This window comes from Ips typographus, linkage group LG13 (assembly GCF_016097725.1).
Source record: "Ips typographus isolate SLU linkage group LG13, UJ_Ityp_2.0, whole genome shotgun sequence".
In the NCBI taxonomy this organism is placed as follows: domain Eukaryota; kingdom Metazoa; phylum Arthropoda; class Insecta; order Coleoptera; family Curculionidae; genus Ips; species Ips typographus.
Window position 1 is genome coordinate 967,501 of NC_138434.1, and position 25,380 is coordinate 992,880.

The 25,380-nt window shown below is 38.7% G+C and overlaps 9 protein-coding genes across 12 annotated transcripts in view; 6 read left to right on the forward strand and 3 right to left on the reverse strand.

Moving 5' to 3' along the window:
- Window positions 1-25,380, reverse strand: part of LOC145737215 (uncharacterized) — a 31,742-nt gene that overhangs the window by 4,129 nt on the left and 2,233 nt on the right. The window contains exons 2-7 of the mRNA XM_081991813.1: window positions 21,884-22,031; window positions 19,540-19,692; window positions 15,750-15,787; window positions 6,296-6,402; window positions 5,642-5,990; window positions 4,551-4,654 (exon numbers count right to left, since the gene is read on the reverse strand). The gene's annotated coding sequence lies outside the window, so the exon portion shown is untranslated. The remainder of the gene's footprint in view (window positions 1-4,550; window positions 4,655-5,641; window positions 5,991-6,295; window positions 6,403-15,749; window positions 15,788-19,539; window positions 19,693-21,883; window positions 22,032-25,380) is intronic.
- LOC145737230 (uncharacterized) lies at window positions 858-1,295 on the forward strand. The gene is made up of 2 exons (XM_081991829.1): window positions 858-1,023; window positions 1,082-1,295. Exons 1-2 carry the CDS (start codon window positions 909-911, stop codon window positions 1,246-1,248), a joined length of 282 nt encoding a protein of 93 aa, XP_081847955.1. The 5' UTR covers window positions 858-908; the 3' UTR covers window positions 1,249-1,295.
- LOC145737229 (uncharacterized) lies at window positions 5,020-6,955 on the forward strand. Its single transcript, XM_081991828.1, has 3 exons — window positions 5,020-5,278; window positions 5,644-5,720; window positions 6,584-6,955. The coding sequence occupies exons 1-3, from the start codon at window positions 5,258-5,260 to the stop codon at window positions 6,816-6,818; spliced, it is 333 nt and encodes a 110-aa protein (XP_081847954.1). The 5' UTR covers window positions 5,020-5,257; the 3' UTR covers window positions 6,819-6,955.
- Window positions 7,373-7,877, forward strand: LOC145737231 (uncharacterized). Its single transcript, XM_081991830.1, has 3 exons — window positions 7,373-7,517; window positions 7,572-7,633; window positions 7,684-7,877. Exons 1-3 carry the CDS (start codon window positions 7,500-7,502, stop codon window positions 7,832-7,834), a joined length of 231 nt encoding a protein of 76 aa, XP_081847956.1. The 5' UTR covers window positions 7,373-7,499; the 3' UTR covers window positions 7,835-7,877.
- LOC145737220 (uncharacterized) lies at window positions 7,873-8,836 on the reverse strand. Its single transcript, XM_081991818.1, has 3 exons — window positions 8,504-8,836; window positions 8,280-8,452; window positions 7,873-8,216 (listed from the first exon to the last, which is right to left on the reverse strand). Exons 1-3 carry the CDS (start codon window positions 8,569-8,571, stop codon window positions 7,873-7,875), a joined length of 585 nt encoding a protein of 194 aa, XP_081847944.1. The 5' UTR covers window positions 8,572-8,836.
- On the forward strand, window positions 8,978-10,128 carry LOC145737225 (uncharacterized). Its single transcript, XM_081991825.1, has 4 exons — window positions 8,978-9,071; window positions 9,132-9,199; window positions 9,251-9,774; window positions 9,835-10,128. The coding sequence occupies exons 1-3, from the start codon at window positions 9,054-9,056 to the stop codon at window positions 9,462-9,464; spliced, it is 300 nt and encodes a 99-aa protein (XP_081847951.1). The 5' UTR covers window positions 8,978-9,053; the 3' UTR covers window positions 9,465-9,774; window positions 9,835-10,128.
- On the reverse strand, window positions 11,320-12,963 carry LOC145737222 (uncharacterized). Its single transcript, XM_081991822.1, has 4 exons — window positions 12,695-12,963; window positions 12,574-12,635; window positions 11,833-12,062; window positions 11,320-11,720 (listed from the first exon to the last, which is right to left on the reverse strand). Exons 1-4 carry the CDS (start codon window positions 12,710-12,712, stop codon window positions 11,479-11,481), a joined length of 552 nt encoding a protein of 183 aa, XP_081847948.1. The 5' UTR covers window positions 12,713-12,963; the 3' UTR covers window positions 11,320-11,478.
- LOC145737224 (uncharacterized) lies at window positions 13,785-17,580 on the forward strand. The gene is made up of 6 exons (XM_081991824.1): window positions 13,785-13,982; window positions 14,043-14,131; window positions 16,059-16,111; window positions 16,338-16,436; window positions 16,587-16,740; window positions 17,374-17,580. Exons 3-6 carry the CDS (start codon window positions 16,062-16,064, stop codon window positions 17,527-17,529), a joined length of 459 nt encoding a protein of 152 aa, XP_081847950.1. The 5' UTR covers window positions 13,785-13,982; window positions 14,043-14,131; window positions 16,059-16,061; the 3' UTR covers window positions 17,530-17,580.
- Window positions 22,097-24,971, forward strand: LOC145737009 (uncharacterized). 4 transcript variants are annotated; one of them, XM_081991592.1, is made up of 19 exons: window positions 22,097-22,320; window positions 22,376-22,434; window positions 22,619-22,725; window positions 22,781-22,900; window positions 22,963-23,154; window positions 23,185-23,250; window positions 23,312-23,458; window positions 23,517-23,585; window positions 23,692-23,766; window positions 23,823-23,882; window positions 23,944-23,997; window positions 24,053-24,112; window positions 24,176-24,214; window positions 24,271-24,330; window positions 24,385-24,417; window positions 24,477-24,533; window positions 24,592-24,630; window positions 24,684-24,731; window positions 24,787-24,971. In XM_081991592.1, exons 1-19 carry the CDS (start codon window positions 22,309-22,311, stop codon window positions 24,834-24,836), a joined length of 1,347 nt encoding a protein of 448 aa, XP_081847718.1. In that variant the 5' UTR covers window positions 22,097-22,308; the 3' UTR covers window positions 24,837-24,971. The 4 variants fall into 4 exon arrangements, with proteins under 4 accessions (XP_081847718.1, XP_081847719.1, XP_081847717.1 ...); XM_081991593.1 differs by having other exon boundaries at window positions 22,098-22,320; window positions 22,963-23,118; window positions 23,155-23,250; XM_081991591.1 differs by having other exon boundaries at window positions 22,098-22,320; window positions 22,963-23,250.

Genomic DNA, 25,380 nt, shown 5'->3' on the forward strand with positions numbered 1-25,380 from the left:
TGGAAAAGTGCAGCAAAATTTCGCTCAAATTGGGAATTTCTGCTTTCAAGGTAGGCTGCTAGAGCAAAAACAATTGAATATCGATACAAACATTTTACATCAAGCAGGCCTAGAGTAATTTAGGGTCAAAACAACGAGTGTCACAAAATATGTTATTTTATGGTGAAGGAACTTTGACGCCCTCTAGCAGCCAAACGACGTTATCAATCAACTCGAGGGGGGATATTTTTGGAAAGCTTCAAGTCTGCTCTATCTTTTGTTTTCTATAATATTTTGACGTAACTTGTCAAATAAGGGAGTAATTTAGGGTCAAAACAACGTGTGTCAAAAAATCCATGATTTCATGGTGAAGGAACTTTGACGCCTTCTAGCGGCCAAACGGTGCAATCAATCGAATCATGGGGGGATAGTTTTGGAAAGCCTGAAATCTGCTCTATTTCTTGTTTTCTATGACATTTTGACGTAACTTGTCAAATAAGGGAGTAATTTAGGGTCAAAGCAACGAGTGTCACAAAATATGTTATTTTATTCAATCTACGTCAAGTAGATTCCAAAAATCGACTAAAAAATTATAAGTTTGGTTTGTTGCTCAAATTTGAGACACCCTGTATCCTGATGGATTATCTAGGAATATTCCTTCCATTGCCATTACTACTATGCCACTGTGTCGAGAAAAATATGGATAGTAATAATAAACAACATGGCGGTACACCTGATGACGTAATCTGTTGGCCTGCCCTATCTATATGCGGACACGTTAACTGCTCGATGGTTTGCCAAAACTCTTCAATGGCGGTATGGCACCAAACAATAAAAAGAGAAAGCCTGGCTAATATTCGCAGTTTAATTGAAATTATTGCCGCTCAGCAGATACATTTTTCTCGTCGATTGCGTTAGAGTGCGGTCACATGACGCGGACACGCCTTCTCATCCACCTAATTATCGTTATTACTTGCTGCATTTGGCTGGGGCGATGCTACGATCCCGCAGATCCAGAAATCGTGAAGGCAACACAGCCCAAAGGTATGACATTTTGCGTTTAAAATTAAAAAAAAAAAAAGTAATTTTGAGTGATTTTAAGGTCATTTCGAGGCGTTTTATCCCAGAGGTGAGGAACTGGGATCGGCTAGAGCGGCACACTCCCACGGGAGCTTCTACAAGCACCGGAATCCGGCGTTGGTGGACGCCAAAAATGCCGCCGCTTACGGGTTTCGGTTTGACGGCAAACGAAGGTTCAATTACGATTAATTGTGACCAATCATACTGATCCATGATTAAAAAAGAAAACGACGCCATTTTCTCGTTTGATTTGTCCCTTTCCAGGGCCGACGGCCCCGGTCTTTGACGTGAAAGTGAAAACTTAATTTTCGAAAAAGATTGATGACCCACGGCGCGAAGACCTTTTATTAAATTGTTAGAAGTTTTTCCGTGTACCAGCTCGCGTCTTCATTATTTCGTAATTTAATGAGTATTTTATGTTAATGCCGTTAATGAAATAAAAAATAGAGCCGACACACACACACACTTGACGGGGTGCTATAGTGGGGCAATTAAAAGTGACGGTGCCATTTCAGAACCCGAACCAACGTTTAATTTGACCCTCCCCGATAGGTTCCGGTATAGTCTGTTCCGAATTATACGCTCTCTTTGGACCCGCGATTTCGGGGATTCAAACGCATTATCATTAAACAGGTCACATGACAACCTGTTTACCAAATTACACGGAGGTCGCGTGACTTTTGAATCATAATGCGGATTCGAAATCACAAACCGAAAGTCTGCCTGAAAAACGATCACGTAACCTTTAAAATTTAATTCTCGAAAATAGTCACGTGACCCTTCAAATATTATTTTGCGATTTAACAGTCAGGATTCCATTAAAAAAAGTCACGTGACTCTTCAGAAATTAACATTTTTGACATCAAAAAAACAGTCACGTGACATTTAGAGGATTCTGGTTTGACGTAAACGATCAATCTGCACTATTGGCGTTTCAAGATAAGAGAGATACTCCCTCTGGTGATCAGTTATGAAAACAGTTTCGGGCATTCCAGCTGTCATTTCTCCGTTTGTTTACGTTGATTTTGACAGTGTCATATTATTTATAATGTTAGGTTAGGTTAGTTTATGCCGCGGCGATCCTAACTTGAAACGCCAAAAATAGAGTAGATAACGTGTGTCGATCACGATCACGTGATCCTTCAAATGACCCTTTGACTTTTAAAACTGTCATGTGACATTAGAAATTCTATTTTTTTATCTTAAAAGGGTCACACAGGTGATCCGTTTTAAAGTTAAAAAGAGTCACATGACCATTTAAACAGTAAAAGGAGTCAGGTAATTTAAAAAATCCCAGTTCAAACTGAAAAACGGTCACATGACCGTTTAAACAATGTCTCGCTATTTACAGTCACGTGACCTTCAGGATTCCGATTTGGCATTAAAAAGGAGTCACGTGTAACTTTTAAAATCCTATTTGTTTAATGAAAATTGTCACGTGGTAATTTGCACATTAAAAAAAAAAAACCTTTTTAAAGTGCCAGAGGCCTCTGACAGCCATTTTGTATTGCCAGAGGCCTCTGAAACCTTCTTAAGCTTACTATGAATTGTTTTTAACGTGCCAGAGACCTCGGGTAATTTAAACAATCTCAGTTTAAACTGAAAAAAAACGGTCAAGTGACCGTTTTTAACAATATTTTGCAATTTACACAAGATTATTCAAGATTACGGTTTAACATTTAAAAAAAAAAATGACGTGAGCCTTAAAAATATATTTGTTTATTGAAAATCGTCACGTGACCATTTGCACATTATAAGCAGTCACGTAACTCTTCAATTGACACCTAAAACAGTCACGTGACTTTTAGAATTTTCTTTTGACGTTAAAATAATTGAAAACGGTCACGTGGCTATTTGCCCTGTAAAGACAGTCACGTGTGCCTTTAAAAATATCAGTTTAAACTGAAAAACGATTACGTAATCCTTCAAATGACATTTGGACATTCAAAGCTGCCATGTGACATTATCAAATCCTGTTTTTAATCTTAAAAGAGTCACGTGTCCTTCAGGATTAGTTCACGTGGACTAAAAAATTAAATTTGATTATTAAAAATCGTCACGTCACCATTTGCATATTATAAGCAGTCACGTGACTCTTCAAATAATAATTTGGCACCGAAAACAATCACGTGACATTAAGGATTTCGTTTTGACGTTGAATTAATCGACAATCGTCACGTGTCCATGTAATTTAAAAAAAACTCAGTTCAAACTGAAAATTGGTCACGTGACCTTTTAAACACTACCCCTTAGCGTGACAATATTTTGCCATTTACAGACACGTGACTTTAAGGATTCCCGTTAGGGATTCAAGAAAGAGTCTCACGTGACCTTTAAAAATATATTTGCTTATTGAAAATCGTCACGTGACCATTTGCACATTATAAGCGTGAACTCTTCAAAAAACAATACTTTGACATCTAAAACAGTCACGTGACCTTTAGGATTACCTTTTGACTGCTAAAATGTATTAAAAAAAAAACAGTAGAAATTGTTTTTATCTACTGAACTTGAAATAAAATTGTAACTGACACCACTGTACTATACGTTCTTTGCTAGCAAATATCAGGGAACAAACTATACCCGTAAACTGTCCATATAACCAGTCCGCCCCTGGGTGCCCCCCTTTTATCGTTAACACTCACCGCGTTTACTTTAAGACAAAAAAAGAGCCTACGTTTTCAGAGATTTAAATTGAAATATAATTTACTTTTAACAAGGTCCGGTCCGTTTTAAGGTAAATAAATCGTCTCCCAATAACCGAGCATAGAGCAATCGTTACTTAAAAAATATTTGATAATTAAATCAGAATACCCGCGACGTTTTACGGTTAACTGATAGGAATCAAAACCGGGTACAATTTCCTGTTAAAGAAGCGACCTTAATTGGCCGCCAGTAGGTAAACACCGACAATCTCCTAAATTACTTCTTTGCGGCTAATCCAGCGCCCAAGAAGAAAAAAGCAGAATTTCTTCATCTGATGATGAACGATCCGAATCCATTTACATATTTGGGGGCTTTTCATTGTTTGCTTCGAATAAATTTCGAGCCTACGACGCGTCATAACGTCAGGTTTTTCGGAAAATATCGCCGCATTTAAACGCGGTCTATGCTCCCGTAAATGCACCTTTTATCGAAGAGATTTACATCTACCGGGGCTTTTAAGTACCGTTTTGCTTTTTATGGTTTTTCCGAGTATATTTTCCGATTAGTACCGCTAGACGAATAAAATTTAAATTAGATAGTACCACTCAATTTGTGAAGAATCAACATGACTGTTCCAGATTGGTACTATGCTCAATGGTGAATGACAAGTGGCGCCATCTCTTAGAAACCAATTTTAATAACACTAATGTCACCACTATTAATCACTTAAGTTTTACTTTTTTTTGTAACTTTCTTGTTTTTTCAATCAATCTCAGGGTTTTAAATAGATGAAAGTATACGAAACAATGCCAAAAAATAGTAAAAAAACTATACAAAACACTTACGGCAATCAACACGGCACAATCAATCACGTACGGCTTAAGGGGGTATTCTTCGCAGTTGTCACAGTTCCTGATGTAAACTCGTGCAGACCCAATCTCCAGGAACCCTAAAGCAGTTGCAGTAAACGACTTAAATTAACACAAAACCCGGAAATTCCATTTTAAAATTCAAACAATTACCTCAACGTCAAAAAATATTAAACTGACTGACTGACAAGTGACAATTTAGAGAGTGGCATGATTGAAGATCAATCACGGCCATGACCAATTTGGTAATAAAAATGGCGGAAAGCGAGTATCTGTGCACTGCTAGATTTTAACTCGTACATTTTCCAAATATATACAAAAATAAAAATTGGCACTTAACATCTGGTACCATGTTTAGGTCGCAGACGATCAGAGTCACGTAGGAGCTTTTAAAAAATATATATTCCTAATTAATTAAAAGAAAAAATCTCTTGAGACGAAACAGATGCTGAGTGTTCGGACTTTGGGTCAGCCCAGTATATTATGTCTATGTGTGACCAAGCGAGAGCCTCTAAAAACCCATCATGGAAGGGTTTAGGCCCATATAAGCTTATATAATCGAGCCGGGGCGCCATCCGGTCACATTCTTCTGCCCATCATCATTGGAACAGTTTGTCTGATAATTTTAAAAATCGGTGCAAAGTGACGATTTTTTTTTTCAAGTTCAAAGTGTTTCTTGTAAAATGGTTAGTCACCACATTATGGTAAGTAGAGTTTTTTTTTGGTAATTTTTTCTGAACCAATAAATCACTAGATTTGTGTTTGTAGTACTCATTACAGTGATTTTACTTGACAAGGTCGTACATTAAATTTTTTTTTAATCTGACAAAAAGAGTCAATAAATCATTAAAAAAAAACATTTTCCAATCGAAACTAGAACCCAGATAACAATCTTAAAAATTAACATGTTAAAGGATGCGTGAGTAAAAGAAATTAGATACCAGACCAACACCTGTATCGGTATCCCAGATAAGGTGGAGGAATGCGGTCCTTTGACAAGTTGGTAGGCCACCAAGTTGTCCAGACTCAAACCCGCTCGGGTTTTAATATTATTTTTCTACACTTACAGATGATTTTGGTCAGTTTGCTGGCAGCGCTGTCGCACTCGTCGGCCTTTTGGTTCTCCGCGGAAGAACCCAAACCCACGTAAGTACCCTTCGGGTGGTCGAGTGTAATTTCCTTGAATTAATTACTGCGATTTTTGCCTCGTCACGCCGCGGCTTCTGAAGTAGGTCCCAGTTTGTTTAGGGGCCCAGTCCGATGATCCAGCAAAAAGTGTTTGCTCTTCTGCGGTCGTTAGGCACTCAAAGATTTCATTTAGTGTGTTTACGTTGCGTTGTTCGATTAATTTCCCAGGTTTTTTTTTTTTTGGGTTCTCATCGGACTGGAGAAATTTAAATTGATTTCTGACCGTGTCTACAACGTGAAAACGTTTTTTTCATTTATTTGTATACCAAAAAAGTATTTAATTACTGTTTTATGGATGTAACACATCCATATCCAAGACAGTATCAATTTCAATGATTTTACTGTTAACTGACAGGTGGCGCCATCTGTTGCCAACTAAACCAAATAACTAACCCTTATTATTATTAAATTGTAATTAAAAGTTTATATTCTAGTTAAACTTCACTTTACTTGAATAATTCGAGAGAGTTTAGGCAATTGGTAACAGTTTAAACAATGGCAACCACCACAAAGCTACATAAACATGTACTTACCGTGTTTTGCTATACTATACAGGTTTGTAGGTTTTTTCGGCATTTTCATTTATTATTAGGGAGTCCTGAATGCCAGTACGTATTTTCCCATGCTAGGCGCATAAATTCTGCAAGAAAAATACCTAGATTAGTCAAAAAAACTTAAAAACTAGTGTTGACATTAAACAGCGTCCTAAAAGATTTACAAAATTACGACAACTGACAGTAAAAACATCGCGCACTGCAAGGGATGTTCTCCAAGATGGCGGAAAGCGAGTATCACATTTTTTATACGTATTTTCATTTTAGAAACTCTAGAGTGTTGTACTCCCCGGACTACTACAGACAATACGTGCCACCGCCTCTGCCCTACAGCATACCATTGCCCTTACCGCCCCAATTAAGCCCTGCGGCCGTTCAAAACGTGCAACTGGTGCCCTGTTTGTGCCCGGTCAGTCAAGAATACGCGTACGAGAACCAAGCCGAGTACGCGACGAGGAAAGCAATATCGCAACCGTCCAGTCCGCAACAAAGACGAAAATAAATCACACTCTACATTAACTTTATTATAGAATTTAGTACGGGTCTGACTTAATATAACTTAATTTTTAGTTACAAATTATTAATTTATTTCAATAAATTAACAAAACTGTTTGGTTTAATTATTAAGTGTTTGATTGTCCTAATTTCAAAGCGTTACCCAGTGACTTTGTTTTTAATATGCTTCCTGGTTTCATTCACTCTTTGAATGTTTGCAAAATTGCTCGGTTATATAACCGAGTACGGCCCCAAAATCGGTTATATAGTAATTAGTGTGTTACAGTAATACGAGGGTGCGCTGTGTGTTATATAACTTAAAGCCACCTTAATGTACTATGATTGGATGTAGGAATAAAAAAACAGTAATTACATAGAAAGAGATGACTGATTAAATTGGTAGATATGTTCAACGAGGGTTATTCTACCAAATGTGTCAATAGTGGTCTTGCGAGATGACAGTACAGAACCGTATTTAGGCTACTTTAAGCAATTTTTAAAGAATGGCCCCACAATGCCTTTACGCGTAAATCATACCGAATATTAGTTCAAACGAAAGTAGGGCTTGCATCACGTCTAGACCTAGTTCGGTCCTTATTTAATAACACGAAAATCAACGGTATATAAAAGCCATTGGTGGTCCTGCCACGTTATATTCTGATTTGACTAAAATACAGTGCGCGTCAAAATGAACTTCCTACAATGGGTAAGACCATTTTAAAGTAAGCTGCAAGTCCTGTAAATTGAATTTGTTGAACAGTTATTCATCACGGTGATTTCCCTGATTTCCGCCATGTCCGTCAAAGCTGGAGGTGGTGGAGGGTAAGTCACTAAATCACACTGACCGAACCTTAATCGTAAGGTAATTACAGGCATAAAGAAGAAAAGGTTAAAATTATAGTACCGGAATTCCACCACACCCATCACCACCACGAAACCGTGTACAAAACCATACATCATGGAGGCGGAGGTGGTGGTGGACACAGTCATGGAGGCAAACCATTCAGTTTTGGTGGTCACTAGTGTTTTAAGTTTATTTTAATAAAATTTTTGTACAAAAGTTAAATGTGGTTTTGATTCTGGAAAAACTGCCGTAACGGTTCCAACTCGTACGGGTTCTGTTGCTTTGTTTGTTCATACTCCTCCAGGTCTTCATCCTCCTCTCCCCCATAGCCAGTTTGAGCGGCCTGGAATATTTTAGTACCGTCTTGTACTCTATAACTCCCAGTGACGTAGTGCTGCTCGACTGGATTAACTGAAGAATCTTTGCCCTCACTCAATTTGAACGACTCCACTTTAAGGGATTTATGGGAGTTTTCTGTTATTGCTTCAGGGTGGAAATCACTGTCACCAGAGCTGCTGAAACTGGAGTGTTCACTCCAATCATGGACATCCCAATGTCCACCTAAATATAGTTATTAGTTAGTATATAGTTTCATGGTAGTGTAAAGTCAGTGCAGTCCCTTACCGTGATCTTTGTCATGATGATGATCATGTTTGTGGTCGTGACCATGTTTATGACCGTGATCGTGATGATGGTGGTGTTGGTGCACTACGACCTGAGGTGGAAGGTGCTTGTACACCTTATGGGTGTGGTGGTGGTTGTGTTTGTAGACTGGCACCACAATTTTAACGTGAACACTATACAAACTATGTTTTAAAACATGTTCGGTTGGTTTGAATTGGACTTACTGTTTGCCTGGATGGGCGTGTGACTCAAGAAACCAACCCACAAAGAGGAGCACTAGATGGCACTTCATTTCACTAAAAACTGTCACAAAGTGTCCGAAACAAAACTGTTTTATAACAAACCCCACAAGAGATGGTTAGTTATGGTTGATATGATATTTACCGCAAAAACAGTTTTCACCGGTTAAAAAATATTTTCTCACGTTTATTGAATTAAACGCGATTTTACGGTCGTTTAGTGTTAAGTTGGTAGTACCCCATGGTAAAGCGCCATCTACTAGAATTACACCAAAGTAGTATTGCATAACTTGCCACCGTATATTATCTAACGCATTTCTCCGTTTTGAGATGTTTAACTTCCTGATCTGTTACGTTTTGAAATCAAGGTGAACGCTCCGGTAGTTTTGACTGGTACGATTCGCATTTCCTTTTCCTTTCATTCATCACTATTATGGCATATAAAAGGGAAAGTGTTCGACCATCTAGCCGACCATATCTAAATCATATTTGGTGCGGTGCACTACCCTCCGAAACCGCTCTACTCTCACCCATTATGACCTCCAAAATTTTGGTAAGTTCACTAACAGATACCCCTATCTATTTTTTTTGTTATGCGAACGATACGTTCCAGATTGCATCAGTGTTGGTTCTAGCTCTCGTGGCTTTAAGTGAATGTGGCGGCCACGGAGGAGGAGGAGGGTAAGTAATACAGTGCAGTTTGAGTATGTAATAATCCTGTAAATTTTGTAGACACAAACATGTAGTCATCCACGTGCCAATCAAACACACGAACGTGCACACCAAAAAAATCGTCACAAAACACATTAAAATCGTCGGCACCGACGATGGTGAGGTGGTGAGCTACGGTGGTGAAGGAGGCGACGGTTTCAGTCAAGGCAAAGTATCCGGGAGCATTCACATAGGAGAGCCCAGCTACTCCCACAGCCACCACGGATGGCACTAATTGCTCCCAGCAACCAAAGATCTCTTTGTACATACTAACTCGTCATAGTCCTGTTAAATAGTTGCACCCTCACTTTTATTTATTGTTTCTTCTTCCAACTCTTGGTTGCTGGTAGTAAGTGACTGGTTCAGACTGGTAAACCACGTTAGTCATCAGGGTACCGAGGTGTACAGCTGAGAGAACGCGGTTCACCATTGGAACGCGCCCTTTTGATTGGTCGGATAGTTTTGGAGGTCTCTTATTAGCTGCAGTTGAAAATATTGTCACGTTAAGGGTTGGTTGAGGGGGAAGAATACTCAGGTTTCCACAGGTAACCCACTCTTTATTACGTAATAGTGCCTTAATCTCTAGACGATAATCTTACCCCCAGATGGCTAAGATGGCGGGGATCATGACGTGGTCTGGCTTCTAGGCAAAGGTACACGGAGGGCAACGCTTTAGCGGTGGTGAATGAACCCTAGACTTAGGTCCGAGGGCATTCACCGAGCCGGCAAAGACGCGAAGAGCCTAACAAAGGGAGGTAAGCTGGAACGGCAACTCGTGCTGCGCGTCCACACTAATTCCTTTGTTAGGGCTGATCTAGGGTGTGGCACTTGGTCACCTACTGCTCCACTTTTAAGTTGCACAATAGGCGTACCCAGACTAACCCAGAGATCAGTCAGTGACCTCCCTCTGGGGAAGACCCCAGAGTTCGGTAATCTGTACGTGCTTTTGGTGCAGTATTTATACCCACATCATGACCCCAATTCGCAAATATTGCTGACACAAACATTGTACTGGGGGAGACCGGGGCAACTTAGGGTAACGGCACCTAGTGTAATCTTTATGTTACAATATGTTATTTTGTTGTGAAATATATCTCGTTTTTTTTTACATTAATCAGTGTATGCAGTTATTAACCAATAATATTCCTTTTATGAGCCTGGCCCACTCGATTTTACAACAATGTGTCAACGAGCTGTCAAAGTTTGAAATCAAAATACTCTCTGTCACTGTAACAATTGACGTATCTAAAGCTAGTATGGCAAAATCCTATAAAAATCAAGCAGGCTGTGAAATGCCTGTCACGTGATGGCTGTACGCAGTTGACTTGATGAAAACTTCGATTTGTCTCTTTGAGCTCTCTCTTGAGAAATGTGTTGGTAAATGTCAATGATCCCAATTAGCAACGATGCCAAATTAATATAAACAGTGTTGGATTATTAGAAATTAAAAAAAATGTAATGGTTGGGCGTATTTGTGCCACCCTATATTAACCGCACTGCAACGTTGCCAGTACGTTTTCTACCATGTTGACCACTATAGAAAAATGCGATATCTTAATTTGATGCTTAAGTAATTAATGTACAAGGTGATTGATCGAATTTTGACTTATTTGACTAATTTTTTATTTTATCAGAAAGTTGCAATTTCCATATTGTCCATTAAGGTACAGGGTGTCCCAAATTTAAGAATTAAACAGCCTATGGGAAAAATTATAGGTTTGGGTTGTTGCTCAAATTTGAGACACGCGGTATACTAGTGGACTGGATAAGAAGTAATTTGTGACAGTTGTTTCATCTAGCGTGCCGAGTAAGTGTGACGTCAAGATGACGTATTAACAAAACAGTATTATCAGATTAACTGTCAAATTGCGTGATCGTGACGTCAAATAATGTCAACGTTCAGGGACTAGTCAAAACAAATGTTATTGTAAAAATCAATCATTTATTAACTTGAAATATTAATCGCAGTGTTGCCAAGTTGTTAAGTGAATTTGTAGGTTCTTTTTTTATAAGCTGAAACCCGTATTTGCCAGTGTTGCCACCTCCTCATTTTCTCACGACTTTCGAAGTGTTAAAAATTAGAAACCACGTAACAAACAACAATTTTATTAAAAAAAGTACAAAAAAAACAATAAAATTAACTTAAAACTAACTATACAACTATTAAAACAGACTAGTCGGGGTTGTCTATGGAAATATGAATGCAGGTAGCGAAAATAAATAAGTCTTTTAGTGAAAAGTTAGTAAACCTAATCGTAGCCCTTGTGGCCTCCGTCGTCGCCTCCCCCGTAACTGCCCAAGCCGCCCAAATCGTGCCCGCCAATCGAGTTGCCACCCCCGCTCAGGTCGTAACCGCCACCCAAGTCGTGACCACCTTCGGCACCGCCTCCGTAACCGCCCAAATCACCTCCGTGTCCTCCCAGACCGCTCCAATCGTGACCTCCGGCAGATTCCAGATTGATACCTTCAGAGTGACCTCCGGCGTCACCTCCTGAACATGTTTTCGGGTGAGAAAGTGTATTTTTTGTTAAGTAAGAAAAAAATCAAAATTGTGTTAGTAATGATGAAGTGAAGAGAAACGAACTGGATAGCTCTCTATCTACCTGAGTGCCAGTAACCGTGGTCACCGCCCACTGTAAAACCGCCGGCGTGCTCTCCTACGTCTGCGTGCACTTCGTGTCCGTGTCCTAGGCTTACGTCACCGTCTCCAGAGTAACCGATCACTTTGGAACCGCCCTCGTCTCCACCGCCGCCCCCGACGTGCTTGTACACGGTGTGGGTGTGGTGGATCGTTTTCACTTTGTACGGCACGTGGATGATTACTTTTTTGTGTCTGAAAACAAGAGACAAATACAGTTTTTAGCAGAGGATTGAATGTGCTAGAAGACACGTGACTTTACTCTTTGCCATTATTGTTTAAGGTTTAAAAATCGATTAAACATCAAATCAAGATCAAAGTGAAAGCATTCTTCGATTAATAACCGTTCATGCTTCATTACACTTGAGGAATTGTTATGGGTACAGTTTACAAAGTGAAAACTCTTTTGCTTACATACAAAGAGTTATAACCCCAAACTGTAATGTTCTTGGATAGTTTCAGGGAATTCCAATCATTTTGGCTGTCTCTTAAAAAAATCCGTAGAATGGCTATAACAGATGCATTCATTAAAAAACCGACCGGTATACTAAACGACTCGCTAGTTAATCGGAAAACAACTCAATTACAGAAAAAAAAGCCGAGAAAGCGTATATAAGTGTGAAAGGAAAAAATAAATCCGACGTTTTATTGGTTCGAGATTTCTATCGCCTGCCAGTGAATTTTACGATTTAAAAACAGCACTCACCCTCCTCCATGTCCACCAGCGCTGCAGTACTCAAACAGGGCTAGGAACAAAATCGAAGCAATCTAAAAATGTGCAAAAAATTAATAAAAACCACCCAGAACGATAGAGGGCGCAAACTCACCAAGTAACCGGAAGCCATTTTGCTTTGGGTCCGCTACGATCAAATCGAGTTTTGCACTGCACTAAATCAAAATGGAAATGTGGCATCGTCAATGCCGATTCCCCGTATTTATATGCTACACTTTTGCGCTGATCTATGCGGAATGAAAGGAGGCGGCAAGAAAGCAGAAGAGATATTTAGTCGACCGTTTACCTTGACAGTGGTGCTCAAAGCCGTGTCCGAGGGCGGTAGTTTTTGCCGCCCTTTAATTTTATACAAAAATTTGCACAAAATATCAAACAAACAACCTTTCTGATAAAGTTGGTCACGTGACGAATGTCACTTACGAGGTTTAATTTTCCGTATCTGTTGGGTTTTTTTTAAAGTTTAACATTATCAATACGAAACCGTCCAGTGCTCCCTTACTAATCACGCGTAACAGATAAGGACAACAACACCAACAGACGGTTTGTCCTGTCAAATATTAAATTTTAAAAATCCTTGATTGAAACCCCAAGCAGATATGTGACATGTTGTGATCGATCCGCTTTATATTCGCTCAGAAAAACCTCATAAGTCATTTGAGGTTTTTTATTATTCAACATGATCGGTAGGAAACCGTCCAGGGTACGCTCTTTTACTAATCAAGTGCTAGAGATAAGGACAACAACACTGACAGGCGGGTTTATTTGGTAAAATATTGAATTTTAAAAATCCTTCATAGAAACCCTTAAGCATGTGACATTTGTGCGGGGAGGGACAATTTGCACAAAGCTTCATTCCGGTTTCTACATTAATTAAATTTAAGGGTTTAAACGTAAATTTCACCGCATTTTCTTCCGGATTGTTAACAAGACGCTAATTGATCGATAATAATTAGCAATCAAGTTTGTGGTTGGGAAAGCGATCTGCACCGTATCGATTAGCCTGAAACCAGTTCTACTTCCGATTTGTGACGCAACTTGGAAGCGACAGCCTTGAATAATTTAAAACGAGAGCAAAAGCCTCTAAGAAATTTCCTTTTCTCGCTCGATCTCCACACACCGTAACCGAATAATTCAAATAGAAGTTAACCGATTCGAGAAAGGAAAGATTTCCGGTTGAAGAAAACGATTATTTTTAGTAAAGACCGCTCCCGAGGCACAGGACTGGACTAAACCAGCTCCATCAATTAGACCGGGCGGCAATTTACCGTGCGGTCCGGTCCTGTTGATTATTTTTCATGATTTGTTGCACAAATTCGAGTTTGCTTTCTACGAAGCCAATATAAGTCAATGGCTGTGCATTGTACCTTCACCTTCACGAAACGGTAACAGGCAGCAATTATGCATAACTATCACTTGTTTTTTTTGATCAAGCATTTACTTAGAAAGTCCACAACCGAAAAAGGGACGAGATTCGATCATTTTGACCATCAGTTGTGTCGGTTTGGTGGCACGATCAATTTGTGCAAGCAGGGTGAGTTGCATGGTTATAAGCCTTGAACTTTACACACTTTAAGGAGTAGCAAAAACCGCATTTTTCTTTGTAAAGATGTGACAGTTGTTGCGTCATGCAGTTTGCCTACACCCATCCACACACCCTACAGGGTTTAATTAAGTAGAAAAATACTTCTGTAAATCTGTACGTATACAAAGCAGTTTTTCTGTCATTTTAGTTTTTGATTGACACAAAATGGCCGACTGACATATACAGGTGTGGTAAATCCAAAACCGACCATAGGAAAACCGCGTAACGGACAGAGAAACGTACATTATTGCATGCGCGGGACTAAAACAGAAAACGAAAAAAATATCAAGTAGGCCATATTTTCAGCGCGCTGTTGCTAAACGCCGTAAGTATTCAATACCCTCGACAAACTTACTAACGGCGTTTGGCAACAGCGCGCTGAAAATATGGCCTACTTGATATTTTTTTCGTTTTCTGTCTTAGTCCCGCGCATGCAGTAATGTACGTTTCTCTGTCCGTTACGCGGTTCTTAAACTGTGCAGTGACGTCAAAAGTGGCATAGACACCAAATTCAAAGTTGTCACGTGACTGACAGCAGAAAATCAAACAAAAAGAAAGTGACGTAACACACAGGTAAATGTTTCGAATGCGTTACTTTTACAGTGACGTTGGAAATGTCATTTTCTGGAGTTGTTTGAATATTCGGGCAGATGAGTAATGTGCAATTTTCCGGTATTGAATTAAGAAATTATCCTCTAAAGGGCGATTCCAATTAACTTTCCCATTAAGCAGGGGAACTGGCGTTCTTCACGCTCAAGTTTACGATTTCCGTTACCCACAACCACGATTACGTCACTCGCGTGCGACAGATGGGCAAAAATCCAACAAATTCGCTTGAGTTTCTAGTTTTCAAGATGTCGCCACCGCTTAGATAACGCAATAGAGCAGTGCAGTGCGATTATGCAAAACGGTGCGCAAAAAGGGGGGAATAATGGAGAATACCACACAATTAGTTCTTCTCGGCTAACTACTTCGTTCGCGAGACAATTACGGTTTGGGTTCGAATTCAAAAAGCGATAACCAGTGCAACTTTTCAAGGTTCGACGTTAATTTATTATTATTTTACGTTACAGGCGGTTAAAGAGCTCGTTTTCGTAAAAATTGTAATTTAAATGAAGCTTTCCTCGTTGCTTGATCGGTGCGGTTACATTATAAACGTGCGCCACTTCAATAATTCATTGTTATGTTTGACAATATGAGAATCGTTTTTGCTTTGCAGGTAAGTGACCATTTTTGTTTACTTTAAATCAGTGACAAGTGACAGTTGATGTTTAAGTTACTAGGGAAATGTCAAATCTAGCTGGATTGCATTTGTCACCACAGTTACTTTATTGGTCCAGTTTACACTGTGGGCAGTTTGTGATTTAGTTGTTGCTGTGTAAACTGGACCCATAAAGTAACTGTTCATTTCCAGTCCAGTTAGTTACTGTCCTTCCTATAGTTAATACCAAATTACTAGGAAGTGTATTAGGAAACTTGCAATTTTTGTGGTTTGTGTAATTAATTTTTAAACTATCATTTCTAGGGTTGTTTAAAGGATTATAACAATAATAAACATGCAACTTACCATTGTGCTATAAAATTGCAGACTGTATGGTCACCAATCTGAAAAAGAAAAGATAATAGTATACAGTGACCCAAACTGATCTAATTTACATCATTGAGAGTGTTAAAACAGCTTTTCTTGACAATAAGATGATGTACAAATACCGGAAATTCCTATGAGGAAAGCAAAAAAATTCAACCGGCTTATTAAATTTCTAAAAAAAAACGCAATTCTTTCCTACTATCAAATTAACAAAATCACTCGAGCTTTACGATTCGTACTCAATTGAAATTGTTCCTGATTGAAATTAGTTTGTACTATATTTTGCAGGTTATGACCCTCTTCGTCCAATACCAAAGCATTGAAGCCTCCTACGGATTAGGGTAAGTTTACACTGACAAAATAACTCAATCCGACCTGATAAAATCCAAAGTGAAAGTAACTTGGAAGACACTTAAAGTCTCGTTAAGGGGTTTGTTAAACACAAAATGTGGACGTTTTTTTACGCTTTAATAGCCAAAGTGTGTAAAGGCAAGAACAAGATAACTATTCACGACGATTAAAAGGAGATTTCCGTGTAGAAAATCCAATTATAAATGGACTTTTCAGAGACTATTTCGAAGATGACGAAACGTTGTTGATCCCAAAAAAATCGAAAATTAAGTTTCCTGACGACGATTTTTTATCGGACCCCGATTACATATCGAAGTAAGTATCCTGGGGCCTTAATTCGTGAAATCAGGTTGATAGAATGTGACAGAAGAAACTGGGTTTCTGTCACAGAATACGCACCCTGGAGGATGTCTGTCTCTTTCTCTCTTTGAATGACAGTAATGGTGGTTACTTTTTTGTTTTTAGGGGAATCACTGCACCTTTTGGCTTGGCAAAAGCTAGATGGGCTCAGTCGTTGTTTCCTCTGGACGATCTCAGGGCAAGATCGCATCCTTTAGGAGGATATGCGCCATCTTATGGACGATCTATAGGGAGCCGACCTGTACTGCTACATCCCCCGGTTAGTTTCATTAACCCTTAAAACAATCCATTGGATAAATCCAAAGGGGCCCTACTAATACATGAATAAAATTACAATTTAACCGAGAAATACGACGATATATCTCGAACCGGCAGGGAGTCTGGGAGCGTGTGGGCGACCTTAGTGAATCGGGGCCTTGTCGGTCTCCTTTGTGGGTTCCGATGCGGGATTTATAGATCGGATGGGTTTATTAATGGTACCGCGATTGAGCCACATATCAAGTTTTTTTTTCCAATCTGTTTACATTCTTGACACTAAGACACGGTTAGGCAACTCTATAATCATGAAAATGTATTGCTAGTTGCCTAAATACCGCAAATAACTTTTCGTGGGAAAATCACTTATCTCAGAGCAGGTGCCTCTGGTACTAATCCCCGGGCATTTCAATTTGAAAATCCGGAAATTATGTTATCTCTAAATCAAGATCGTGGCTAGTTAGGAGCGTTGAGGCTTAACAGTTCTCACGGTACCGCCCACACTTTAGGCTCTTTTAGGTTCAACGTTCCCCCCCCCCCCCTCAATTAAAACCCGATCTAATATAAAACGGTCCATTATGTTTTACATTTTTTTTTTTTTCAACGTTGCCGGTTTTACACTCTTGTAACATTTCAGGTGCACCCCATGGTGTTGGTGCCCCGCACTAATGGTTGGATCAGGGGCGGTCGGCTACAACCCGAACTGGTTGACAACGGAATTAAACCGGTCACCGAACCATTACCCGACGATTTAAAGTACGACTTCCGGACTAAAACCCATACTTTAAGATGATTTTGTTTGTTTTTAATGGTTATTTGAATAAATAAGGTTGTGTTTCTTTAACACCTGACTATTGATGTCACAATTTGCATAGACGAACGGGAGGAAAATTAGTGGTTAATTTGAAATTCAAATTCGGAAAAAAAAACGACGGAAATAAAAGATTTCACCGAAAAAAGTACAGTTTTGGTTTAATCAGGTTCGGTGTCTAATCGCCTGTTCGTTTCTTCGGTGATGTTGTGTCCGGTTTTATGAATTTATGGTGGCGTGAATTAGATTTAACGGTTCTATCGTGTTTAACGACTCGTGTTTGGGCACGTATACGTAAGTTTACCAGCTTATTTGACTATAACCAGTTAATGCACCAGTAATTTCAGTACCAACCGAATTCAAATCGTTACAGTAAACTAAGAATGTAAACTAAGAGAATCAATTATAAAATACATGAAAAAAAAATGTCAGTAAACTCTGGATACGCAAATTCAGCACTAAACATAAGTGAATGTGACAACCCTGTAACCAAACCCAAAGGACGGGTACTGTCACCTCCGGATAAATTTATCTTTAGGATAACTTCCATAGAAATTACGGAATTGATCAATATCACAATAGTATCGTCTGAATTCCAGGGATGTAAAATTTCCGAAAAATTAAATTTATGGAAACTTTTAAAATTTTCGGTAATTTTCCGGAAAATCTGGAAATTCAAAAATAATTAGTTTTTTTACATTTTTGTACTATTAACTTGAAGGTATTTAGTCAGTTAAGTTTGTTTTTTTTTGAGTTTTTTTTTTAAAGACAAATAATTTTCAATTGAAATTTCTTGACAATTCTAGTTTTTAATTTTTCAAGGTCAAACCAGACCATTTTGGATTTTCCTTAATTAAAGTGATTTTTCTAACTAATTTGAACCTGGGAACACAAATCTGACGTCCATTTTGCTCTAACTGGCACCGTTTTGGAGATAACCTTAAAATTATGCCAATTTTGACACTTTAGGGCGTGGCACCCTTGCAAAATAACATTTTGACAAATGACACTTTACGTCATTTTTGTACTATTAACCTGAAGGTATTTATGGAGTTTAGTCAATTTTAAAAATAAAAAATTTTCTGAAAAAATCAAAAGGTGAAAATTCTTGACAATTCTAGTTTCTAATTTTTCAAGGTAAAAACATGCATGGTACCAAAAAAGTGAATAGAAGGTAAAAGTTGCATCCCGTCGAGGTGCATTTGTAGTAAAAAATTTCAGACCTCTAACCTGAAACATTCCTGAGATATTGAGCAAAAAAACAAGAGTCAAGTTTTTTTTATAAAACGAAAATTAAACAAGTTACAAGGATGTTAAAAATCATCATTGAATCACCCTGTAAACTACTCCATTGTATTGTGAATAACTCGGTTATTGTGACAATTATAGGGTGGTTCAATATACCAATTTGTAGCCCTTGAAATTCTTTTTTGACCACCCTGTGTAGCGTTTTTACCTAAAACGTCGAATAAGTGAGTTATTCACTGTTAAAACTGAGTTGTTTGATTTTGACAGTTTTTACTGTGACAGCCCATAACTCTGTTATTTTGACAGTTACAGGGTGGTTCAATATACCAATGTGTAGCCCTTGAAACTGTCTTTTGATCACCCTGTGTACCAAATATAGTAGACATGTCACGCTAACGAAAGATTAAAGCTTTTATACCGAGAATGTGTTGTCCAGAAGGGATAAATTTATAAATAATATTTTTTTAAAAATTCATATTATTTTGAAAAGTGTTGAGATTAGGTATACGACATTTTTCAGAAAGTTTCCGATAATTTTCCGGAAAAAATACTCAGACAAATATATTCAAAAATCAAGAAGTTGAAAAATTTTGATCTGAGGTCCTAATTTACTTAAAACAAATCATAATTTGTCGAATTTACCTACTAAACGTATACCAAAAAAATCCCCTGAATTAAGCAACTGACGCGCCACCTATCGCTTAAAATTCTGTACCAAAACATGCCAAGACCAAGCTAGTTTACCTTTCAATTATCGAGAAGTAGAACACTGCAGGAAAAGTACCAATATGGGTTGAAGACAGTTATCGCAACTTGCCACAGATGGCACTAAGTATGACTGATTGATCATTTTCCAGCTTCCTCTTGCATACAGTCTTACTTCCACTTTCTGTTATCCTACAAAAGAATTAGATAAGAACATCCCCAACTTCCAATTCAATCAAATCAAAGTTCAAAAGTTCAAGTAAATTTAGTTTTCTTGACAATTGGCGAATGAAAAAGTAAGAAAATGCATTTAAAAAAAAGGTAATAACTGTTGGCAACAACACAAGAGTGGAAAAAACATTTCTTAACACACAAGGCATAATACAGTACCTGAGTTTTGACTATACAGGGTAATTCAGGTTTTAATACACAAACGCGTCTTTCAGGAAATACAGGGTGTTGAAGTTTTATAAAAGAAAACAGAAAATTCATATTTTAATGAAACTTTGTGGTTTATTAATCGATTATTTGCCAATTAATTTTTTTTATTATCTCCACCAGTGGCGCACGTATTAATAAGTCACCTGATTATATTTAAGAAAAAAAGGTACCACATTGCTTTTTATAAAAATAAAATTGATTTTTCCAATTTTCGTTTAATTTTGGACAATGCATTTTTTGCAACGTTAGAAACAATTGACTGCTCGTAAAATTGGCAACCTTTTTTATAAAACTTCAACACCCTGTATTTCCTGAAAGATGCATTTCGGGGATATATTTTATAGAGTAAACTTGGATTACTTTTGGACGTGGTTAAAATTGGTGTATTAAAACCTGAATCACCCTGTATAATAGAAGACACATCAGTGTTGCCAAAATGATTTTTTTAAGAAAACTAAAAACTGTGATTACAAAAAAATATTTGTTTTAATCTGATATGGCATCACAGAAACATGAACAGTGAGTGACGTGAGTAACCTGGTGATTTAGCATGGTTGCCCTATGTGTTCTAATGCCCTAACCAGCTCATCAACGGTCTTATTCTTTACAGTGATTTATGCAAGCAAATTTCAGTAAAAAAAAACTAAATTACGGTGAAAGGATTCGCACACGTTAGAATGCACAAAGAAAATCCCAGAGTGCTTGAATAATCATCAATTGAACTTTGACTTCACGAACCGAACGAAAGCTACACGCATCATTCGGTGAAAGGATTTACTTTCCTCTTCATTTTGATGCCTAAACCTGCCAGCAGAACACCAGTGACCTATTACGAATCTTACGCAATACTGGAAGCGTGAGAAAAGATTTGTTTAAATTGCTGTTGAACCTAAAATTTCCTGAAGATGGCGTCACTAGGATGATGGTTACTTTCACTTGGGTACTTGACTATTTTAATTCCTCTAATAAGCCGATACACTGCTCAAACCAATCCTGACAATTAGATGCCAGAGCCAAAACGGTTGGGCGTTGTATGTGTACACGAAAAAGTAAAAGTTTTGCCAGCAGTACTTAATTGGTTTTAATAAAATGTTGTTTATTGAAGTAATAGTAAATTACGGGAATTTCTCCGGTCGGATACTTCCTTTAGGAGGCCACATGTTAGTTTAGGTTTTTTCAACCAAAAATTTTGTACTTTAAGTTTTTACGGTCAATTTTAGCATAAAATAATTCTTTCCAACTGTTAAAGTAAACTGAATAGTTGATAAACAAATTTCAACCGTAGTGGCAACTCAAATTTACATTACATGCAATTGACACTAAAACTTCGGTCCATAATTAAGCCATTAAGGCAAACTGCATGTTAGTTAAAGACATGGTTAGGCAACTGTATAATCATTGAAATGTATTGCTAGTTGCCTAAATTTAGAGTTGCTTTTTTTCAACAGTAATTTTTGCTTCTCTGCTCATTATTTATCAATTCGCCTTGGGACAATCAATTTTTCTCCATCGAAATATCAATTTCAAGTGTACTTTCACGAAAACATTTGTTATTAGAAGAGTGGTTTGCGTAAACCCTACTGTGAATGCTAATAAACTTAAAAATCGTGCTGTAGATGGAAATGTTGTAGTCAATATTGTGATGTAAACTTTCTTCCTGAATTAAGGATTCAAATTTCAGCGCAAACAACGGCAATTATTGTCAGATGTAAATAAACATACTTAAAAGCACTAGACAAAAGTAAAAGTGGTGAACTACTCTGGAATGCGAAATAATTGCGTTGTCGTGTAAATTGTATACACAGGATGTCTCACGTTTAAGTTAAATTATGCTTTCTAACCCAAAAAAGTTCATTCAGAAACCTTGGAAGAAAAGTTACTCTTTAGTGTCAGTAACAGTGTTGCCAATGTTTGAGATAATAAGTAAACAAGGCAAGTTTACCAGGCCAATCCTCGTCCAGTTGAAAAATCAGTTTTTTCTTTGCCACCGTTGGTTATTTGCCAATATCCACTTGTTAGCTCCCTGGTAGAAAATCATCTTGTATTAGCCGTTATTTGTAGTGTAGTAGAATCTTGTAGTTCCATTTTTCCTAGAAGAATTAAAGTTTTAGACTAAGGAGCAAAAAAAACTAAAAAATATAAACAATCTTATGGGAAATCTAAATAAGTAAACAAAGATGATCGACCGGCGGCAACGCTGCTGGCCATCATTGAGACAAGAAAGCGCACGTTGTCATCCCCACATCTAATCTACGGGGTGTTCCCCCAAAGTTTGGGAATCTCGTATAAATCCGGTAAGTTTCATTGAACGCGGCACATTCGCGGTTCAAGCGAAAACGCGTCGTGCGCCCCTCTGTCATACGCATTATGACGCTTTTCGTAAGTTCTTAACACCAGTCGCCATTTTTTTTCTGATTGTCCTTTGTTTTTACAGGGCGTGTCGCTTTTGGTTGCTTTAGTGGTATCTAGCGAAGCCACATTCGGTAAAGAACAGTAAGTAGTAACTTTCTTTGCTCCTAATAATAATTACTGTTTACCGGAGCACATGTTTGTTATAAGTAATTACAAAAGAAAGTTGCAATCTGTCAAATAGTTCACACGATGAGTAATTTCCTATATTGTACACTGTCTTTTTTTCAAATGTACCAGCGAGAGTCAATTTCTATTTGATCCACAGTGTACACATAAAAATTCACGTGCCTCAACCCGAACACAAACACGAAGTGGTGGTTCATGATCATGGTGGAGGTGGAGGAGGCCACGGAGGCGGAGGAGGTTTTGGAGGTACTCGAAATTGTTTGCTAATTTAAAATTGGTTCGCTAATGAAATTTTTTATAGGCGGGTTCGGAGGAGGCGGTTTCGACGACCACCACGGCGGAGGTGGAGGAGGTGGCGGCGGATTTGGCGGTGGCCATGATGATCACCATGGAGGTGGTGGTGGCGGCTATGGCGGCGGAGGTTAGTTTCCCTATCTTATAACTCAACTAGATTTTTGGCGTATAATGTCGGAATTCCTACAGGTGGATTTGGCGGTGGTTATGGAGGAGGTGGCGGCCATGGAGGCGGCACGACGACATATACGATCGCGTTAAAAGATCACAGTGGTGGTGGTGGTGGTGGTTATGGCGGCGGAGGAGGATTTGGAGGCGGTCATGGACATGGTCATGGAGGCGGCGGTGGTTACGGAGGAGGAGGTGGTTACGGAGGAGGAGGTGGTTACGGAGGAGGAGGTGGACACGGAGGTGGACACGAAGGTGGAGGAGTTAAAATTATTACCCTGCAAGGTGGTGACCCGCTACCTAGTGGAGGTTAGTACCACAACGTTTAAAATGTCAATTTCTTGATTAATCACTGGACAAAAATTTTCAGGTGGTGGTTATGGCGGAGGCGGTGGCCATGGCGACCATCATGGATCTGGCGGATTTGGAGGAGGCGGTGGATATGGTGGAGGTGGCGGCCATGACGACCATCACGGTGGTGGCGGAGGCTACGGAGGTGGCGGAGGATTCGGAGGAGGTTTGTCTTTTGTTATATCATTAAATACTTGACTGTTTACGGTCTTATTGAAATGTAGGTACAGGATTTGGCGGAGGATTCGATGATCATCATGGAGGCGGTGGTGGAGGTGGTGGATACGGCGGAGGCAAGTTTAATCTTAAAAACCTTCATCGAGTCATCATCATCAGAGTTTTTAAATATTCATTTAAACTGTTGTAGTTTCTGGTGTTTGAAAATGTTAAAATTTCTAGGCGGAGGTTTTGGAGGCGGTGGAGACCACCACGGAGGTGGTGGCGGAGGCTACGGAGGTGGAGGCGGTTTCGGCGGTCAGTATTTACAACTTAAAAGTGTAACTACAGCAGTTTTGGTGTGTTTATTATAGGTGGAGGTCACGATGATCACCACGGAGGAGGTGGTGGTGGCGGAGGCGGTTTTGGAGGAGGTAAACTTTGTTAAAATCACCTCTCTTAATCCAGTACTAATTTGACATTATAAACATTTAGGTGGTGGTTTTGGAGGCGGCCATGATCACCACGGAGGCGGAGGTGGATTTGGGGGTCAGTGTTCACACTCTTTTATTAAAAATTTAATTTACTAAAAGGTTCATTATAGGTGGATCTGATGATCATCACGGAGGTGGTGGAGGCGGTTACGGAGGTGGATTTGGAGGAGGTAAAATCACTTATATTTTGTACTTTACGACCAAACTGAGTTTAAACAAAATGACATTTTCAGGTGGTGGAGGAGGCTACGGAGGCGGAGGTAGTTTCGGGGGTCAGTGTTCACACTTTTTTATTAAAATTTCAATTACTAAAGTGGATTCATTATAGGTGGATCTGATGACCATCACGGAGGTGGTGGAGGCGGTTACGGAGGTGGATTTGGAGGAGGTAAAATCACTCATATTTTATACTTTAGGAGTTTAAACAAAATGACATTTTTAGGTGGTGGAGGAGGCGGAGGTGGTTTCGGAGGAGGTCAGTATTACCAGACAACTTAAAAGGCATAACTACAGTATTGTTTGTGTGTTTTTTAGGTGGAGGTCACGACGATCATCACGGAGGTGGTGGTGGAGGCTACGGCGGCGGAGGAGGTAAATTTTGTTAAAATCCATTTATTCCAGTACTCATTTGACATTACCAATATCTTAGGTGGTGGTGGAGGCTACGGAGGAGGAGGCGGTTTCGGAGGTTAGGAAAGCTACTTTCACAAAATATGGATTTTTCTTTAAATTTATTTTTAGGTGGACACGATGATCACCACGGAGGTGGAGGAGGTGGATTTGGTGGAGGTAAAAATCAAATTAATTTTTAAGTAAATTTAAAAAAAAATCTTGAATTGCGTAGGTGGTGGATATGGAGGAGGAGGCGGCCATGGAGGCGGCTGGGACAAATAAAAACAAAAAAACAGCTTCTTTCTTCCTTGATCCCCTAAAATCCGCGTCAGTATTAGTTAATACCACAAAACACCTTATTCACGCCAATTTACCTAAAATTGTCATTATTGTGCCACATTTCATCCCCCATCCATCACTTTTAACCCTACAAACTCTCCAATTTTGCTCATTGTTGATTTATCAATTAGTTTAGTTTTGTAAATAATGTGTTGTTGCTTATTATTGTTATTTTGTAAATACAGTTGTGTAAGATAATTTTAAGTCAATAAACTAGATTTACTATTATTTAAAATATTTGAAGTTTTAATTCCACTGAAAAACCTGAGGAAACAGTTTTCTTGACATTTGGTGAATGTATGAGTGTGACTGCAAGTCTTTTATGAAAATATCACAAGTAAATTCACTATTTAAGATTATGAAATTTAATTCTAGCAAACTAAAGAAAGGTCTAGCAGAAAATAACAACTAAGGAGCATCACAGTCCCATTATTTTTAGTTTTAATTGAGTAAACCATTTTCTTGACACTTGGTGAATGAATAAAAA